Source organism: Tyto alba, unplaced genomic scaffold (assembly GCF_018691265.1).
Source record: "Tyto alba isolate M040663 unplaced genomic scaffold, T.alba_DEE_v4.0 Super-Scaffold_10, whole genome shotgun sequence".
Classification (NCBI taxonomy): Eukaryota; Metazoa; Chordata; class Aves; order Strigiformes; family Tytonidae; genus Tyto; species Tyto alba.
In genome coordinates this window covers 29,366,284-29,385,054 of record NW_024881262.1, presented here as the reverse complement: position 1 = coordinate 29,385,054, position 18,771 = coordinate 29,366,284, and the positions used below count along the sequence as shown (strand labels likewise).

The 18,771-nt window shown below is 61.9% G+C and overlaps 2 protein-coding genes across 4 annotated transcripts; one reads left to right on the top strand and one right to left on the bottom strand.

The window, feature by feature from the left end:
• The first annotated feature begins 1,250 nt into the window (after window positions 1-1,250).
• Window positions 1,251-14,734, top strand: TSPEAR (thrombospondin type laminin G domain and EAR repeats). Of its 3 annotated transcripts, none has more exons than XM_042801091.1 (12): window positions 1,251-1,665; window positions 4,100-4,320; window positions 4,516-4,652; window positions 4,807-4,897; window positions 5,468-5,624; window positions 6,044-6,175; window positions 7,229-7,461; window positions 10,390-10,576; window positions 12,291-12,520; window positions 12,815-13,002; window positions 13,373-13,474; window positions 13,782-14,734. In XM_042801091.1, exons 1-12 carry the CDS (start codon window positions 1,545-1,547, stop codon window positions 13,933-13,935), a joined length of 1,953 nt encoding a protein of 650 aa, XP_042657025.1. In that variant the 5' UTR covers window positions 1,251-1,544; the 3' UTR covers window positions 13,936-14,734. The 3 variants fall into 3 exon arrangements, with proteins under 3 accessions (XP_042657025.1, XP_042657021.1, XP_042657028.1); XM_042801087.1 differs by having other exon boundaries at window positions 4,414-4,652; XM_042801094.1 differs by lacking the exon at window positions 13,373-13,474 and having other exon boundaries at window positions 4,414-4,652.
• An 800-nt stretch (window positions 14,735-15,534) lies between these two features.
• Window positions 15,535-18,442, bottom strand: LRRC3 (leucine rich repeat containing 3). The gene is made up of 2 exons (XM_042797834.1): window positions 18,373-18,442; window positions 15,535-16,930 (listed from the first exon to the last, which is right to left on the bottom strand). Exon 2 carries the CDS (start codon window positions 16,926-16,928, stop codon window positions 16,065-16,067), a length of 864 nt encoding a protein of 287 aa, XP_042653768.1. The 5' UTR covers window positions 16,929-16,930; window positions 18,373-18,442; the 3' UTR covers window positions 15,535-16,064.
• Between the last annotated feature and the right edge of the window lie 329 nt (window positions 18,443-18,771).

Here is an 18,771-nt window from a genome sequence, read left to right as displayed (position 1 = left end):
GGGGGCCCGCTGGGGTGCTGGCGGGTGTCCCCGAGGCCGTGGGGAGCAGCACAAGTTCGGGAGAGACGGGGAGGTTTGCGCCTTCCGTGTCCATCACGGTCACCGCCGGTGGCTGCCAGCTGGGCCCCCCGGGGTTTGGGCAGTGGCCGTGGGCGCCATCCCCAGCGCGGGGATGCCAGCAGTGCCTCGCCTCTGCAGCTCTCTCCAGAGAGAGATTAAGCTCCGCTTAAGTGTGATCCTGGCAGAGCCCTAATGTGGGGGATGCCCAGCGAGAGTGCTTTGTGGGGAAGGGGAGCTCCAGACGCGTGTGCAGCCACCCTCCAGGTTTCAGGGGCTGTTTGACTCTCCGACAGAGTCACTGACGGTGCGTGGGGTGTCTCCCGGCTCCGGTAGCCGCTCCTCTCGGGATTTAGGACCAAAGTGCAGGGTGCTCCGCTCCACCCCAGGGCTGCACCCCATGGGCTGCACCCTCCCGGTCCCGGGGTGGTGGATTTTGGGTCAGCAAGGGGTGCGGACAGTCTGGCAGCAAGGCACGTCCGCGGGTCCGGCTCCGGCTCTTCCTTGCTGAGAAAACCCCCGGTTTGCAACACAGTTTTTTTGGCGTTTCATCCTGGCCATCCGCTTTCTATTCTAGCGCTCGCCTTGCGGGAAGGCTTTGGGGACGGGGGGAGGGTGGGAGCCCAATTTCAATTGTTCGGGGAATGGAAGCAACTCGTTTTGCGGCCGGAGGAACCCGGCGGAGCTCGCTGTGTGCGGGGAGTTTTTCCACTGCTGACTCTCCCATTTGAACAGCGTAACCCCGAGGGTTTCCGAACCGACGCTCGGCACGCTGCCGCCATCCTCACAGCAGGGCCGGGTCTGGTGGCTGGGCATCACCAGCCCGAGGTTGTTTTGGGGGAGAAATATGCACCTTGTGGGGTCTGGCTTTTTTTTGGGGCGGGGTGGGGTGGACTGGAGGGGACAGAGGATCTCTGCCCAGTGCAGGCAGGGGTTGTGCTGCCGAAAGCCCAAGGTTTTTAGCAGTAGGAAGGTTCCCACCTTGGTCTCAACAGGCAGGGGTGAATCTCCCACCTACTCCCGTGTGACCCCGGAAAAATGAATCTCCAAAAATGAAAGGAAGCAAAGAAAAAAATAAATTAAAAAAAAAAAAAAAAGATTAAAAAATCCCTCCCCAGAGCTGCCTTCCAGAGGGTTGGGCAAAAGATAAAAGCTCTCTAAGGAGCTGGGACTCCTCCTCTCCCACCACCGACTTCTCATTTAAATGTCTGCGTGCAGGCTGCAGGCGGCACTGCCTCCACGGCCGCCCCAGGGGAGCCCCCGCCGGCCCCCCACCCGCCACCTCTGCCGTGCCCCCAGGGCCGATGCCCACGCAAGGGGACGGCAGAGCCGGGGCTTAACACCCCAGAAGCACCGAAGCATCAGCCGCCCAGCGTGGCACGTCCCTGAGGTGCCGGCAGACTATGCGAGAGCCCCCCCGGGGGGGCTGAGCCAAGCAGAGCCTGCCGGGGCACCGAGGAGAGGACGGCGAGGGGGGGTTCCAGTGGATGGACCCCCTGAGGCCAGCCCCCCCAATGTCGGCTCCGCTGCTTCTCTGGGTCACCCTCCTCCACTGGGCCGCCAGCGGGGGCTTCATCCGGGGGGGCAGGACGTGGCAGCACTGCACAGGTAGGAGCAAAGGCTGGCGGGTGGCATGGGGAGGGAGGCGTCAAGACAGGCGTGCCGGGAAACACGCTGCGACTCGTGTGCTCCCACCGACGGGATGTTCCCCACGCTGCCAGGGCAGGTGCCAGAAAACGTGCTGAGTTTTTTTTTTTTTTGGGGGGGGGGGGGGGGCACGTGGCTGCTGCGGGGTGCCCCGTGCGGAGCCCAGCCCCCGGGTTGCGGTGCCCAGGTGCCGGTGGACCGAGTCGCGGGGTGAGAGGACGGCACCCTGCCTCGGGTGCTGCAGCTGGCAGCACCCTGCCTGCACCCACGGGCGGCAGGGAGAGGGGTCATCCCTGCGTCTGCGGCCACCCCCCCCCAGTCTGGCACGGGACTGGGGAGCAACCAGCCCTTCTCGGTGCCGTGGGGAGAGCTGTGGCCCTCCCAAGCATTGTCCCAAGGTCTCCCAGCCTTGGGGACCAACACGTGGGGAGGGGAAGGGCTGGAAGGAGAAGTAGAGGAGAGCCATGAAGTCCCCCCCAGAAAGTCCCTCCCGGCCCGCACTCTCTGCCAGACACAACCTACACCCTCCCAGCAGCAAAACCTCCTGGAAAGTTTCTGTCCTGCCGCCCCCAGCCAAGGAGCTGGCAGCTCCGATGGCATTTCCTGCAGGGCAGTGCCAAGAGCAGCCCGGGCCAAGGAGGGTCCCCATTACCCAGCTCTGCCTTCCCATCGCCATCCCCGTGCTGTGTGGTCCCTGGGCGGGCGGTGAAACTTCAGCCCAGTTTTGGGGGCCGCTTGGGCCCAGGCTCCGCGTGCTTGGGTCCCATCCCGCGTTGAGGGCGCCTGTATTTACATTTTATTACAGCTCGGCTGATGGCAAGAAGGAAAGCTGGGAGAGAACGGAGAGTTTCTGCCCACCACCTCCTGCCCTCAGCATCTCTGGTCTTCCCAGGGGTGTCCCTGCTGTCCCCAAGCAGCCTTGGCTGGAGGGGTTCCAGGGGTGTCAAGGCCCCAGCATCAGCACATTTAACTGCCCCCCCCCCCAGCATCCCTCCTGCAGGGGCTCCCCCGGGGGCTCCTAAAGCTCTCTGCAAATCCAAGCCTGAATCAGCTTGCGCTTTTTGCTGAGAAAAACAGGAACTGGTCATTCCCTGGGTGGTGCATTTCTGAAATAAATTGTCTCAGTTAAACCTCCCCCGGCACCCCCCCCCCCCCCCTCAGGGCTTTGCTTTGGGAGCAGCTTAAGCCAGCAGAGGGGCAGGCAGTGGGAGTGCAGAGGTGGCACGGTGGGAAGGACCTCACCGGTCTCCCTGCTCTGGGCTGGATGGAGCCACAGGAGCAGATTCCTCCTCTCTCTGCCCATCTGGCTGGCCGGGGGTGCCTGGGGGGAAATGCTCCCCCTCTCCAGCTGGTTTGGATTCAGACGCATGCCAGCCCAGCCTTGCTCACAGCTTCCTCCCTCCTAGCTCTCCTGCTGTGCCCCAGCAGCCGTGATTTATTAGTTCAAACAGGAGCTAAAAGCCTGGTCTCACTGGGGACGGGACAGAGTCAAGGATTTTTTAGTCTAACCAAGTGCTGCTTCATCCTCTGGGCATCGTCATCGAGCCCCTCTGCCCTTTGCTACAGGTGCCGCAATCCTGCCAGGGAAGCATTCAAAAACAAAACCCGCGAGGGTGCGGAGGCGGGGAAGGTCGGAGAAGCACCCACCGCGGGTACAACCCTTCCGTGGCTGCTGGCACGGGGCTTTTTGAGACGTGGGACCGGCGGTCACCCCGGCACTGTTATGTGGAGACAACTACAGTGCCTGTGCTCAGTGCTGTCCTTCACCCCGGGCGATGCCCTGGGGCTGCCCACGTTGGTTTCTCCTCTGGAGAGAGGATCACGGGTTTAATGAACAGTTTTGGTGCCTGCCGGGGGAGTAGGTGCATGTGTGCAATTAGGGCTGGGTTGGGAGAGGCTGGAGCAGGGGGGTGCTGTGCCCCACCGCCCTGGGGACAGGGAGAGGTGGTAGCCGGATCCCTGCTTGCTCTCTGGGCTCTGGTTGCTGTTGCTGGTGGATCCTGAGGAAGCTGGAGGCAGCTTGGGGCTGCCCGACCAGCAGGTCCCCGGCCCTGGTGTCAGCGTTTGGAGCCACATCAGTGTAGGCGAGCCTGCACGCCCGGTATTCCTGCTGTGGGGATGGAGGTGTCAGCCTCGGTGCCTGGAGAGCAAACCTTCCCCATGTCCCCAAAGCAGGGGTTGGGCACGGACCCCAGGCAGGGGGCAGCGAGCCACGGGGCACGCTGGGCCCCCCTGCTACCGTCGGAAGGCTCTGGCCAGCGCCGGAGGTGTGCCGGCTGCCTTGAGCAAGGCGGGCGGCCGAGCACCCCGCTGCCAGGTGGGGACCCCATCCCACAGCGGGGCAGGGCGGGACGGCTGCCGCCACCGTGACGGGCTCCGCCGTCTCTTGGCACAGACCTGCGCCCGCTGGACATCCTCTCGGAGGTGGCCCCCGCCGGCGGGCTGGCCCGCGGCGTGAGGGTCTCTCAAGCGCAGGGGGTGCGAGGTTTCCAGCTGGCCGCCTCCCGGCCCCGCGCCCTGGGCTTCCCCGCCTCCCGGCTCTTCATCCACTGCGACCGCTTCCCCGAGGAGTTCTCCATCATCGTCACGCTGAGGGTCCTCAGCGGCCCCGCCAAGGTAAGCGCTGCCGGCCGGGCGCGGAGCCGAGCGGGCACAGCCTGGCCCGGCGGCTCGTGGCGACGTGGATTTGAGTCCCGTGCCCTCCCGCAGAGGAACGAGTATGTCTTCACGCTGATGGCGGAGGAGAGCCCCAGCGTGCTGGTGGGGCTGCGCTACGCCCCCAACAAGCTCCACTTCCTCTTCTGGAGCCAGGAGCGCGCCGGCGGCTGGCAGACCCGTGTCACCTTCCCCAACGTCTCCCTCGCCGACAGCCAGTGGCACACGCTCATCCTGGCCGTTTCGGGCCAGTCCTTCTCGCTGACGGTGGACTGCAGCGTCCCCAAGGATGTGTAGGTTGGGGGCGGTGGTGACGGGGGGGGCTCGGGAGGGCTGCGTGGAGGTGCCGGTTCCCTGGCAGGGCGATGCTCCTCCACCAGCGTCTCCTCCAGCCAGCAGTAGAGGCCGCAAAATTGTCCCCCCTGCCTTTTCTCTGCCCGTCCGCAGGGTGGTGGAGACGCCCTTCCCAGCCTCTCTGTCGGTGAAGAGAGCCAGCTTCTACCTGGGCAACAGGAGGAGAAGGAAAGGCGTGTTCACGGTAGGTGCCCCCCGCGGTGCTCGCGGCTGGCCGTGGGGCGAGCTGCGGCCCCCTCTCAGCCCCCCTGCACTGGAAGGGCTTTAGGCCACGGCACGGGCAGCGGAGGTGGCCGGGAGTCCCGCTGCCAGGCTCAGTCCCCATCCAGCTGGGGGCACGCAAGGGGCAGTGCTAGTGACTGGCACTTTGTGGGACAAGGGTGTTTTTTAAGAGGATGTTGCCTCTTGTGCGGTGACAGAAAGACAGTCGACGGGGCAGCCTCATTGTTATAAAAGTTAGGGCAGTGCCTGACCCTGACCAGTAGTGAAAAGCAGAGGCGGTGAAAGCCGGCTGCAGCTAACGAGTCCCTCGCCAATGCTCCCCCTTGCCCCAGCCATTAAATTGCCCGAGATGAAGATTTTGGCAGGCTGGGCCTGTGATGAGGATCTGATAAATGTGCGTGAATCCCATGGAAGCTTCCACAGCCCAGGAGGGAGGGCAATGAGCAGGAGTCGGGAGGGAAATCCAGGGCACGGATCCCCTGCAGTTCCCTTGCTGGACTCGTTCGCCATCCTGCTGCTACCGCTTTCCCAGGGCTTGCTGAGACAGCTCGTCCTGCTGCCGGGAGCCGATGCCACCCCTCGGATATGCACAGCCATGAACTTCAAAGTAGCGACGCTCTCTGTCCCCCCTGTCCTCCAGGATCTCCCCACAAAGCCAGCAAGCAACGAGGTGCTAAAATACCCCTACGGTCAGTAACTCCCCGCGGCGCTGGGCTCGGTTGGCCACCTTCCATGTTTGTTGAGGGAGGGTCTTTGCGTGGGGCTGGGCACAGAGCAGGAGTGGGCCGGGAAGAGAGTGTCCCCAGCACCCTCTGTTTCTCAACGTGTGTGTGTGGGGGGGGGATCCCTGTCCAAAACCCCCCTGGAGATCCGGGGTGCCCCTGCCCGGGTCCCTTGGCAGTGCTGGGCTCGTGCCAGTAGCCCCACGGGTGCCAACCCCCAGGGTGACGTCCCGACTCAGGGCTGGGATGCTATTTCCCCTCTTTCCTGATGCCCGTCATCAGGATGGGACCGGGACATCCAACCCTCCGTGGGCACGGGGACGAGCCTCACTGCTCCTCCATCGTGTGCGCTAAGAGGCACCTGCCTTGCTCCTCTCTGTGCCCAGAGACTGACACGAAGGTGACCCTGGGGTCCCGTCCACCCTGCACCAAGCAGGAGAAGGCACAGTTCTGGTTCAACGCCTCCCAGCGAGGGCTGTACCTCTGCAACGGCAGCGCCTGGATTTCCATGCTGGAAGGTACCGGTGTGCAATGCGCTCTCGGGGATGGAGGGAGGCTCTTGAAGCAGAGGAGGAGCAAGGATTTGCCCTTGACAGCACTTTGGGGTGGGAAGCAATTCAGCCAACAGCGGAATGAGGGGGGCTGGGGTGTCCCCCTGCCTCTCCACTGCTTGGTCAGGCTTTGCTTTGCTCTTGGTGCCCACACCGACACTTCCAGTGCAGCTCTGGATTCAGGTGCCAGCTCCCCCGATCACTCGCACAGTGCCCATGTTGCCCTTATCCATGTTGTCCATCCCTACTGGGGCTTCTCCTGCCAGGAATGAGCTCCTGGTCTGTCTGAGTGGGACAGCTCACCCCCGGAGAGCTGTGCCTCGGGTGCTGGGGTGCTCCCTGACGTGGGGGGTCCCAAAGGCACGGATGCTCCCGGTGCCCAAGTGCTTGCGGAGTGGACGAGAAGGAGCAGAAAGACTCATCAGCTGCCAGAAATACAAGAGGGAGCAATCGGAGGGTGGCGGAGGCAGGTCTCCGTGTTGTCCCAGCTCTGGTGGCCTTTGTGCAGAAAATAGCGGGGCAACGTTGGAGCAACAAGGTGAAAAGCAGAGCAACAGGGGAAACATCTGGTGCAGGGCTGCCACGGGTGGATGTGGGTTAACCCAGCTGGTCTCAGCAGCCCAGGCCCTTTCGCTGTAGGTCTGTTCCTCTCCTCCTGGTGATCTTTAGAATCAACCCACTTCGTAAGAAGCAATCAGAATCCGTGGCATGTTGTTCTTCCCCGCTCCCGGAGGAGAGTGCCTGGAAGAGCATTTTGCAGCCTTGCTCTCTCTCCACTGGAGAAAAGGCAGGGGTGGAGGGGGCTGGACGTGCTGCTCAGTGAGATGGAGTCACCACCCACTTGGGTTTTGGCCTTTCACCACCCGCGACACCAGGACCTTCATTTTTCCCCCAGTAAAGCTCCATACAGCAACAAGCACTGCCGAGCCAGCTCTGCTGTGCAAGGGGGGGCGGAACCTCTCCAGTCAAGGTCATCAGGTTGTAACCTCACCCCTCTTTTTTTTTTTTGTGATCTCCTAGTCAAGCAAAGGCTGGACTATGTGGAGGAGTACCAGAACCTGGTGACCAACTCTGAGACAATGGGTGTTGAGGTCTTCACCATCCCAAAGGTGGGGCTGTTCGCAGCCACTGCCAACCGGTACACCCTGCCGGGATCAGCCATCTATAAGTGGACCGATGGGAAGTTTGTGCCCTACCAGAACATCCCCACCTACCAAGCTCAGTCCTGGAAGTATTTCACCATAGGAAAGAAGGTAAGTCTGCCCAGAAGGTTATTTCAGTGCCTTCATATTTCAGGATGTTAAACTCCAATTGCCCGACACTGGCTTCTCCTCTGAAGCCCTGAGTCTCAGGCGTGGTTTAAGAGGTGATTCTTTCTCTCTTCTGTCTTTGATGGGGTCATGCTGATACATGTATTCAGCTGGTAAAGGTCTGTCCTAGGGACTGCCAGCTGATCGGGTGGGCTGCCCTCTGTGTTTTACTCCTTTTGCTGAGACACAACTACTCCCACCCAGGCCATTTTCAGCGACTGATGCTGGCAGCCTAGGTAATCGCATGTCCGGGGTGCTCAGATCTCTTCCCTGGCGATCTCCAGGACGTCTGTGAGGTCAGCCTCCAAAGCCAGCTGTTGGAGCTGGATCCGCCCCCCATGCACTGGGGTTCATTTCTAGCAGGCTCTGCCTGTTCCTGCCTCAGCTGTAGCGAGTGCCAGTGTCAAAATGACCCTTGTGCAGAGCTGGGGCCCAGCCTGGTCTGGCTGTGCTCGCAGAGCCGCCTCCACCCAGGCGCCAAGGCTGACATCCCCCCCCCCCCCCCCCGGGAAGCAGGTTTTGCTGCAGTTCCCACCCGGCACCGTGAAGCGAGGCAGGCATCACCCCAGGCAGCGGTTGCGGCATCGCTCTCAGGGATACGCAGCTCCTAACGTGGGAGCAGAGAGAGCAAAGCCCTCCTTGAGCTCTGACCGTGGTGGACATCCTGCCGTGCGTAAGGTCCAGTCTGGTCTCAGAGATCTACCTGTGGTCTTAGGGAGCCATCGGAGCCCGTAGCTCCCTCCCGAGACCTGCTGAGTGCAACCTTGCGCATTTTTAAGTCCTTTTGCTTTTAAATCACGCCAGGACTTTGGAGCCATCTCTCCTCCCCTGGGCAATCTGCCAGGGGACTTTCGTAGAGTATCTGCCTAGTTCCTCTCGCTGGAGAGCTGCTTCCCATTTTGCAAGGAGCCCCGAGCAAGCTGAGCAACCGTCTGCTGAGAGCCAGCTCTGTGCAGAGCTCCCAGGGGAGTTGGGATCATTCCCCCCCCGCCAGCTGTGGCTTGTTCTGGCTTTGTCACCAGCTGCCACACAGGGTGGCTGCAGGGGTCCCCCATCGAGCCAACGTGCTGCAGGGTACAGAGGGGTGGGCAGAAGGTCCTGCCTCCAGGCTTGGTGGCACCGACAGCCCTGCTTGTTTGGATACATATGGGCCACATCCCCTGTTACCTGGCTGACAGCACCTTTCCTGCAGAAAACCTGGTCAAGCCCTGAACATGCAGCCGTGCTGCAAAGCTGCCTTTGGGCCGGGAGCACGCCTGCCATCCCCAGTGCTGCCCCTGCTCTGCAAAGCTCCGGCTGCACCCTCACGGGCAGGAGATGGGAACATCCTCAGCTGGGTTTATCCGCTGGTGGGAACCACCCTGAGACTCCCCAGTGTTAATCGGGACCCACGACACCCCCTTGCAGCGGCAGCTGTGGGGGCAAAGACCACCAAGCTGGGGCATCCCGACTCCCCATGGTTCCTACACAACGAAGCACCCGTGCTGGTGCTCACCGAGGCTGACGTGCTCTGGGTTTGCCTTCAGGTCCTCACTGAGAAAAACTTCCTCAGATTTCCTCGGCAGGAAGGCCTCTCTCCCGCACGGTTTGGGGCAGGTGTTCTAGGTGGGGTTAGCCTTGGTGCTCCAAGAACTGCTGGGGACTTCGGCGGGTGCCCTGCATGCCGCTGCCCGTGCTTGGCATGTTTCTGCAGGGATATGTTGGCCAGATTAGGTGTGGCACCAGCAGCAGCACGGGTCTCTCCAGTTCGCCCGGGTACCTCGCGGGCGTTGCAGGTGGGATGCGCTTCTGGAGGCGCCAGCAGCGCCTCGTTAGTGCGCTTGGACTGCTCTGCCAGGATGGGGGGGAAGAACCCCGGAGGGCAATGTTGGGATCTGCTGGTGGGCTCTGTCCATGGAGAGCAAGGGAGGGCAGGCTCCTGAGTTGTGGGGTTGGTTCCAGGCTTTTCTCATCCCTCTGAAGCCGTGTTTCTGGAGCTGCCCCGAAGGGACTCCGGGGATTTGCAGGGAGAGGTGCCCAGCGCTGGGGATGCACCTTCCCTGGAAGGATGTGCAGACCCAGCACAGGCCTCCGCTGCGGGTGGACGGTCTCTGGCCCGGGGGGGTGGCTGAGCCTTGGCTGCACAAAACCCCCAAGCTGGTGTTGGCAGGGTCCTGGGCTGGGCAGAAGGCGGCAGACCGCTCCCAGTGACCCTCTTCTGCTTGTGGGCTTTGTCTCGGTGCTTCTTTGCGGACCAAACTGGGGGGGGTACCTCTTCCACTCCACACCAAACACACCCGAGTGGCGAAGCCAGCGTGCCACACCGCGCACTCCCACGAGCTTGGGTGCACTCCCTACCTTGCACAAGTCCACCTCTGCTGCTGCACGCTTGTCCCTGATGTTTGCAGCGAGTCTGGAAAGTGTTTTGTCTCAGGGAATCGTTATCATTGTTGCTATCATTATGATAGCTGCAATTTTACTTCTGAACAGCCTTTCCTTTTGGAGCAGGTTTGGTAGCTCGGACCCCCCCACCCTCCCTCCCCAGCCTGTTTTGGCAGCAGCGCTGTGCTCCCTTGCGAGCAGCCGCAGCACGGCTCTCCCTCCGCTTGGCTCCGAGGCTGTGGCTGCCCGTTCTGTCCCCAACCTGGCTCTGGGGGCAGCGGGCACCACTGCTGCCAGCCACAAAGACACCCCCCCCCGTCCCTACTTTGGGTGCACTGTGCTCCTCGGGGGCTGCTCGGGGTCCCCTGCCTGCCAGGGCTGTCCGACCCCACACCAGCCACCTTGGTCCCTGGCCCTGCATCCCCACCCATCCCATCTTCACCCTGCCCGTGCTTGTCCGCGCCACGTTGCGAGGAGAAAACCAAGATGTCCTGGCTTGTTATTTTTCAGATCTTCCTAGCAGTGGCTAATTTTGAGCAGAATGACAGGGGTCAGGAGTTCTCTGTAATATACAAGTGGAGCCGCAGGAAAGAGAAATTCATCACGTACCAGAGGATCACCACGCACAGCGCTAGGGACTGGGAGGCATTTGTCATTGAGGGAGAGGCTTTCCTCGCAGTGGTCAACCACAGAGAAGGTACCCAGCCCTTGTATTCCCTACCATCCCCGCTCAGCAGGGGCAGGCTGCCGTGGGGGGATGCCAGGGACCCCAGCACCCTGCTCCAGAGCATCCTCCCATTGCCCTGGAAACACTGCAGCTCCCTGCTCCCCGCGCATCCTCTGCTGGAGCGCAGGGCAAAACCAGGGAGTCCGTGCGCACAGCTCGGGGTGCAGTGTCCCTCAGGGAGCCCAAACCCTTGCAGATCCTCTCATTTTAGGAGAGAAAAGCACTCAGGGAAGTGGCTGACATGGTCCCCCTCCAGGTTTCTTTCTGACTGCGAGGCACAAGGAGTGGGGATGACATCTCTGCTGAATCTCCCTGCTTCTTTTCATTTGTTTCCCCAACGCTACCATAACATGGTGGGGTGGGGAGAGCAGCTGCAGGGGTTTGCAGGGGGTCGAACCTTTTAAGAAGCCAAAGCCTTGGCCTTGTGGGCACGCAGGAAACCGAGGGAAGCCGAGTGGGAGCCTTCTGACGTCCCTCCCTGGGCACCCTGCAGACGTGATCCAGTCTCATTCTCCCTCCCAGCCCATGAGGTTCTGTGGGCTGGGGTGCGCACCCCTCAGCCCAGGGGATGAACGGGTCCCTGGCTCGCCGGGATGCTCCCAGCTGGGCTCAGACTCTGGGCTGGTGGGCAACTTCCCTGCCGGTCAGGGCTGACTCCTGCGGCATCAGCTCCTCCGGCACCAGGCTCAAAGCTGGTGGAAGATCGCCTAGCCCCCCCTTTTCTCCCCACAGCCCTTCTTGCCAAAGTCGCTTCTGTTGCAGTGAGGATTTTCCATAAGCCCCTTAACACATGGTCCTGCTGCTGCTCAGCCACCAGAAACACCACTGGGGCCAAGCCAAGTGCGGCAGTGTTTAGTGAGCGTGGGGTGGAAAGGGGCTGGCGGTGCTCCCCTCCCGTCCCGATGAAGCCAGCTCTTTATTAGAAGAATGTCTCTGGCTGGAAGGGTCATGCCAGGCTGAAGGCGCAGGAAGGTTTTTAGCTTTAAAGCCAGCTGGGACCCCCCCAGAGAGGAGATTGGGAAGCTTGAACGGAGCCTAGGAGCTGGATGGAACATGCGCTTTGGTGCTGGCGGGCTTAGCCTGAGTGCTCAGCTCGGGGCAGGCTGCGGGCTGTGGCGTCCCCTCCCTCTCTTCTGGAGTTCGTGTCACCAGTGGGGATTGGCACATGAGGGTCCCCGGCCAGCTCCAGCCCCCAGAGGCTGAGCACGGGGACTTACCGACGGAGCACCGGGGAATGCCGGTGCGGTGCCATTCCAGCTGTGGCCCCCTCCCAGATGTGTGAGCTTGTGTGTGTGCGCCAAGGGCGGTGGCAGCCCCCGGGGTCGGGAGCTGAGGGACGCGGCTGGGACCGGCCCCGCTGTGCACGGCCGCCCTGGGACACTGGCACCGTGCCTCCGGTGTGCCGCTCGCGCGGGGACACGGCACCCTCCTGTCCCTCCTCCGCCAGGGGCTGCCGCAAAGCTGCCGCCGTGCACTCGGGAACAAGCCGCCAGCGTGTTCCATGGGGATGGAGGCCCTCGAGTCTCTCCGGCTGCTTCTTGGGGAGCAACCGGCCACTAGCAAACAGCTTTGCAACCTGCTGGCAAATGTTTGCCCAGCTGAACCTCTTCCTGGGTCTTGTTTCTTAAGCGAGCCAAGCATTCCTTTTCCTCACAGTGCACTTCTGCCTGTCTGTCTTCCCCAGGGAATAACCACAACATAGACAGCGTGATATACAGGTGGAACCCCAGGACGGGGTTGTTTGAAACCAACCAGACCATCCCTACGTCTGGAGCCTATGACTGGGAATTCTTCACCATCGGGCCGTATTCCTTCCTGGCGGTGGCTAACACGTTCAATGGGACATCCACTAAGATCTACTCGCACATCTATATCTGGCTCAGTGGCTCTTTCCAGCTCTTCCAGTCTATCCTGGTAAGGCTTGGCCACTGATCAAACTCTACTCCTCGGTCCCCTCTCTGGGTTTAGACAAGCCAGGGAATAATTGCGGACACAGATGCTCTTCAGTCCTCTGGAAAGGTAGCGATAGTTTCCCACTGATTCTCCCTTAGGGTTTGGTGGAGTGAGGTTTATTTTTTGACTTGGAGGGGTTTAGGAGTGGGTAACTTCCCCGCTGCGCCTCCAGCAGGTCCCCCCTCACCTCACAGCATCCATGACTTGCAAAGGCTTATTCACATCCAGCTTCTCACGTGGCTTCCTTCCCCACAGACTTTCGGTGCTGCTGACTGGGAGGTCTTTCATATCGGGGACAGAGTCTTCCTGGCTGTTGCAAACAGCCACAGCTATGACAGCGGGATGCCAGCACCCTCTAACTTCTACGCCATCAACTCCTCCATCTATGAGCTGAACATCACTGCCCAGATGTTTGTCAAATTCCAGGACGTCCTCACCTACAGGTACCTGTACAAAATCTGTACAAAGAGTCAGGGTGCTCCTCAATCCACTGTCCTTCCCCTGAGCAACCTGGAGGTCTCCAGGAGGGTTCGTGCAGGCTTGCACGCTACCAGAGGCTGAGACTGGTAGGGTGGGCAAGGGGTAACAGCTCCTTGGCACCAAATCCCAGTGGGAGCTAGGAGAAGGCTCGCATTTTGGGAACAAGGGTGGATTTCCTTTCAGGAACAGCCTGGGAAGAGCAGGCTTTTCCATGCACTGTCAGGGTGGCAGAGATTGATGTGGGGTGGGCTCAGCCCTGCAGACACACAGCCCCTTCATCGGCTGGCCACGGAGGGGCCACCTCACCTGCCCCTCTGCTTGCTTCATCCCCAGTGCCCTGGACTGGGAGTTCTTCTCAGTGGGAGATGACTCTTTTCTGGTGGTAGCAAACTCCTTCGATGGCTTCACCTTCTCCGTTAACAGTATTATCTACAGGTACTGCTGTGGGAGGACAGCAGGGTTGGGGGGGTTGGGGGGGTTGTTCCCAGCAGGAGCGACCCTGCCGGGAGCCCAGCACGGGGGCAACCCCTGCGGATGCTGGTGCATCTGCCCAAGGAAGACAGACAGGACTGCTCCCTGTTTCGGGAGAGGTTTCCGGGCAGGAATGAGAAGCCCCAGTGAGGGACATCCCACCCTGAACCACAGCGGGGAGGTGGGAGATGCCAGCCCCACGGCTCGGCTTTCCATCCCACTGCCAGGTGCCCAGCTTGTGCCCCGAAAGCTAACTGCCTTCCTCGTGCAGGTGGCAAGGCTATGAAGGCTTCGTAGCGGCTCACCGCCTCCCCACCATCGGCTGTAGAGACTGGGAGGCGTTTCACACTGCCGAGGGCTCCTACCTCCTCTACTCCAGCGCCAAGGAGCCACTTTCCAAGGTGCTCAAGCTGAAAACTACCTGAGGTGGCTGAGACACGCTCAGCTCATTGCCAGGACGGGGGCAAGCCGGGCATCGAGGTGAAGATGGATCACAGTGCCCAGGGGTGGCCACGGCGTCAGCCCTGCAGCTGTCTGACTGTGCGCTCCGCAGGAGGGGGAGGAGGAAGAGGGGAGCTCCCTGCAGCCTTGGCCGGGGGCTGGAAAAGGGGCTGTGACCCTGCTTTGGTGCTGTTTCTCCTGGGCAAGCTCTCCTGCCACATTCCAGAGCCATGTCCCACGCAGGGTGCCTGGTGCCCAGGCGCTTCCCCGGGCTCGCCGGGACCCCAGAGCTTGGTAGTCTCCATCCAGGAGGGACCCAGAGCTGCTGTTGGTTGTGGCCAGAGCTCGCACAAAGCCAGGGAAGAAAGAGACTGAGCGAGGCGTGTGCTGCCGGGGTGGGTGCAGAGCAGTGGGGAGGAGATGGCGTGTGAGAAATTGGGGGAAAAGTTGGCTTCGGGCTTGGCTCTGGCTGCCCAGTGCCTGGGGCTGCGATGCCGCTGAGGACCCACCTGGTCTGACGTTGCACACCATTATTTCGTGTCTGTCTTTGGTGGCCTCACCACCCCGTCCCACTGATGCGGGTGCCTGCTCCTCCTCCCGCTCCACCGTGGCTGGCATTGGTCATCCTCACCGAGTGACGTGTATACTGTACAAATCCATAGGTGTGTACACGGACCGATGCTGGCCTCTTTGCATGAGGCTAGAAACTCCCGGGCAAACCTGCTGTGCATTGGGAACAATCCAGCTACCGTGGGCATGGGAAAGACTCCAAACTGCTCCAGGTGACAGTGTGGCCTCTTTTCTTTTCCTCGCCTTTGTCCGGGAGACTCCTTTGCTTAACCAGAGCTCTAATAAACTGTGTGCACCCAGCCTTCATCCCGCGCGCAAGCTGCAGGTACCTGAGCTGCTCTGCCCTTGGCAGAGGCTTCCCTCCACTCAGCAAGCCACCCCCGAGTGAGATGGGGCCACGTCCGTGGCCACAGGTGTCCTGTGAGGATGAGGGGGCCCCGAGCACAGCGCCGTGCTGGGGTGAGGGTACCCCTCTGCCTTTCCTGACCGGCCCAGGGAATTGCTCAGCCGCCTCCGGCCGTGGGTTTCCTGTGGGGCTGGGCTACCCACCCTGGTGCTTTGCAGCCCACAGGAGGTGCCAGCCCCCCAAAAAGGGGCTGGGGGGGCTCAGTTGCCTCGGGCAGTCTCTGCAGCTCTCCTTCCTCCCCCAGCCCAGCCGTGGCTGCAGCTGGCTCTGCCGGGAAGCACCGTTTCTTGCTTGTGAAACAAGGCAGAACTTGATTGTCTCCCGTCATGCCGAGCCACGAGCAGCGTCTCTAATTCAGCCCCAAGGAAGGGTGAGATGAGGTGGAGATGTACCAGATGAGATGCAGAGGCACTATTTGGCTGGCCGACCCCTGCTCAAGGCAGGTGGGGGTGAGGGTGGAGGGGATGTAATCTAATGGGAGTCGAGCTGGTACATTGACTTGAGGGTTGTCTGCTTTGGGAAAGATTGAATTAGGACAAGCGCAACCCACCTCGAGCGCCGCTGCCCTCCCCAGACGCCCGGCTCCCAGTGCAGCACAAACCCTGAGGGTTTTTCCTGTGTGCGGAGCTTTATTGAGAAATCAGAGGTTTGGGAGATCACCCCTGGGTTGGTGGCAGCAGGCAGAGGCTGCCGAGGTGCCGCGTAGGGGCTGGGGTGGGTGTCCTGCTCTCTGCGAGGCCGGTCCCTCACCGAAGCGAGGATGGGGGGACCTCTTGGCCCCACAAAAGCCCTCGCCCTCATCTGTATCCCCCCAGGGCCTTGTTCTCTCCAAACCAGATGGACTGCGAGCTTGTGGCTGGGGCTGCTTTCCCTGCGAGCCCAGCTCTGGCAGGGGAGAAGGGGTCTGCGTGGGGTGGGGGGGTTCCTCCCTGGGAATCTGGGGTGTACCCGGCATCCCTCCCCCCTCTCGTTTGCTCACGCTCAGTCCAGCGTCTCTGGGGACGGGCAAAGTCAGTGGCGCTCGTTTGCAGGACCGGAGCAAGCACTGGAAAAATCCCACAGAGAAGCTTTGAAACCCACCGGGTCGTCACCCGGCTCCCTGCGAAGAAGCTGGGAACAGGGCGCCCCAATCCTGCGCTACAAGGCGGTGCTGGTGGTTTCTGCACGGCCCTGGGCGCTCGGCAGCGACTTCAGGTAATCCACGTGCTTGCAAGTGTCCTCTCGATTGTGCCGGACGTAGCAGATCACATAGACGATGACCATGGCAAACCAGGCGAACATGGTGATGAACATGGCCACGTCCGTGGTCCGCTGGCGCACGCTGCAGAAGTTGACGCCGGCATCCAGGACCTGGAGCAGCGGCTTGCCCACGTACTCCTCGCGCGGGGCCGTGTGGCAGGTGATGTCCTGGACGGAGTCGGGGTCCAGCCGTGCCTCCCACAGCACCTCCTGCAAGGCACACTCGCAGTGCCAGGGGTTGTTGGCCAGCCGGAGCTTGGCGTTGAGCGCCAGCAAGGCTTCTTTGGGGACGCTGCGGATGCGGTTGCTGGAGAGGTCGAGGGTACGCAGCCCGGCAGCCACCCCTTTGAAAGCCGCCCTGTCGATCTTCTCAATGGCATTTCTGGAGAGATCGAGTTCCTCCAGGTGGGAGAGGTGCCTGAAGGCATTGCTGGGGATCCTGGTGATGCTGTTAGCATCCAGCTTGAGGAACACCGCGTCTCTGGGGATGTCCTTGGGGATCTCCTCCAAGTGCCGGGAGCTGCAGAGGACGGCCTTCGCCCCTGCCCTCTCCGTGCACTGGCAGCTCGGTGGGCAGGAGCTGCCCCAGGGGACGCACAGCAGGAGGCAAAAGCAAGCCTGGGTGATGCTGGCTGCTGGCGTGGTGGTGAGGGTCATCTTGCACCCAGGCAGCTCGGCAGGGCTGCTGGCGATTCCCCGGTGGCTGCAGCAGCTCCGGGGCAGCAGGGCGGCTCCTCTGCGCGCCGGCAAAGCCTCTGCCATCGCTGGAGGAGAGTGGTGGGTGGAAGGGATAGGACACAACGTTAGTTCCTGGTTCCTGGAATGTTGCTTACATCTTGTGTAACATGCCCTGGCAAAGCGGCGAGAGGCTGGGCTCTGGAGCCCAGGAAACAAGGGCAGAATGATACCGGCTACCATCTTTTCCAGGATGGCTTAATTTGATTTAAGATTACTTATACCTGGACATAGAGCTGCAGAGATTAAAAACCCTCCCCCACCCCCACCCCCCCCCATTTCGGCACCCAGGCAGCCAAGGGGTGCTGCTGGATGGGGGTGATGAGACAGGCACGGCCCAGGAGCCTCTGCCCCAGTCTGCTGCCAATTTCCATGTGGGATGCGGTGATTTGCTGCTGGAGAACAGCAACAGTAAATTCCTATCTCACCAACCCTGAGTGTTAAAAAAAAAAATGATGAGTCAGACTCCCCGGATCATCAGACTGGCTTAATCACCACCGGGTTTTTAAATAACAAGATGTGGAGTTCTTTTGCTTTTCCCATTTGGTCCCTGAGCTGGTACAAGTCACGTTTCCAACAGTTTTGCCAAAGCAAGCATTTGGAGGCGACTTTGTTTTTTAAAGTAAACACAGAGTATGGTTCGACAGCCCGACTCCGGGAGCTGGACCCACCGACTATCACAGTGAAGGGGGTGATCTGGGAACCCCCAAGGGCCACCCCGGCCCCGCTGGGGATGAGGCAGGAGGTGAAGCAGGTGGGCCTTCTTTCATCTGCCCTTTGGTGCGACTCACACCTCTCCTGCTGCCGTGGTCAGGCTGGGGGGAAGAGATCCCCATGGAGGGGAAAGTTGGGGGGGGGGGGCGGGGCTGGGACCCTGGCAGGCCCAGGGAGCCTTTCACCCGGGAGTGAGATTGTCCACGGTGATCTCACTAGGAGAATACAGCTGGAACCGAGTAGTTACCACTCAGCATCCTTCTGATAATGACATCCCCCCTGGTAACAGCATCCTTAAAGTACCAGCATCTCTCAGGTATGAGCATCCTCAGGGTACCACCCGGGGGGTGCTCACACCTGAGGGATGCTGCCCGTGGCCCTGCCCGGGGGCGTGGGAGCGTGCAGTGGACTCTTCCAGGGGAAATTAAGTCGCCCCGCCTGGCAATCCCTCCGGCCTTACAACCGCTACCGGGGTCTGCCAGCCCACTCCCTCCGGGGGTGCACTTTGCCATGCCAGTTCCCCCACCGCCCGCCCGAGCCTGCTCCGGGCCCTGGGAGGGCTCTGAGGGGCCCCGGCCGGACCCCGGCGTGCGTGGGGGGGGTGGGAGGGTGGGGGTGGGGGGGTGATGCTCAGCCCCCACCCGCGCTCACGCCCCGGCCCGGGGGTCGGGGCAGCCCGACCTTCCTTGGGGATCCGGGACCCCGCCGGGCTCCGCGCAGCAGCACCGAGTCCCGGAGCGGGGGGTTCATTCCTTACCGGCTCGATCCGGGGCGGCTCCGCTCCGGTTGCGGCTGCGGGGACGCGGCGGTTCGGCCGCGATCGGGCTCCGGCGCCGGCAGCGGGAGAAGCGCCGGACCGACCTGTTGCCGCCGCCGGAGCCCCCGGGGGGCGGGCGGGTCCCGGCGCTGCAGGGGCGGTGCGGAGCGGGAGGGATTTTGGGGGGGGAGCCGGGGGGTGCCCTGAGCACGGAGCTCGCTGGAGCAGGGCGCTGGGGACCCCCAGGCAGCAGGGGCAGGGGAGGGAGGCGGGGGGGGGGGGGGGGGGGGGCGAGTGGCGGCGGCGCGGAGCCCTTTGGCGCTGTGATTGAGTGACGCTAAATGAGGGTTCAGCCTTTTCCTTCGAGGCGGTGGTCGCCGCTCGGGGTTGGCGGGTCTC

What these genes read in the sequence shown, in the direction of transcription:
- TSPEAR (XM_042801087.1), top strand. Translation starts at nt 1,545, where the DNA reads ATGGACCCCCTGAGGCCAGCCCCCCCAATGTCGGCTCCGCTGCTTCTC. An exon ending in AGCTCTTCCAGTCTATCCTG is followed by an intron (nt 12,521 to 12,814) that starts GTAAGGCTTGGC and finishes CCTTCCCCACAG; the next exon opens with ACTTTCGGTGCTGCTGACTG. An exon ending in CAGGACGTCCTCACCTACAG is followed by an intron (nt 13,003 to 13,372) that starts GTACCTGTACAA and finishes CTTCATCCCCAG; the next exon opens with TGCCCTGGACTGGGAGTTCT.
- LRRC3 (XM_042797834.1), bottom strand. Translation starts at nt 16,928, where the DNA reads ATGGCAGAGGCTTTGCCGGCGCGCAGAGGAGCCGCCCTGCTGCCCCGG.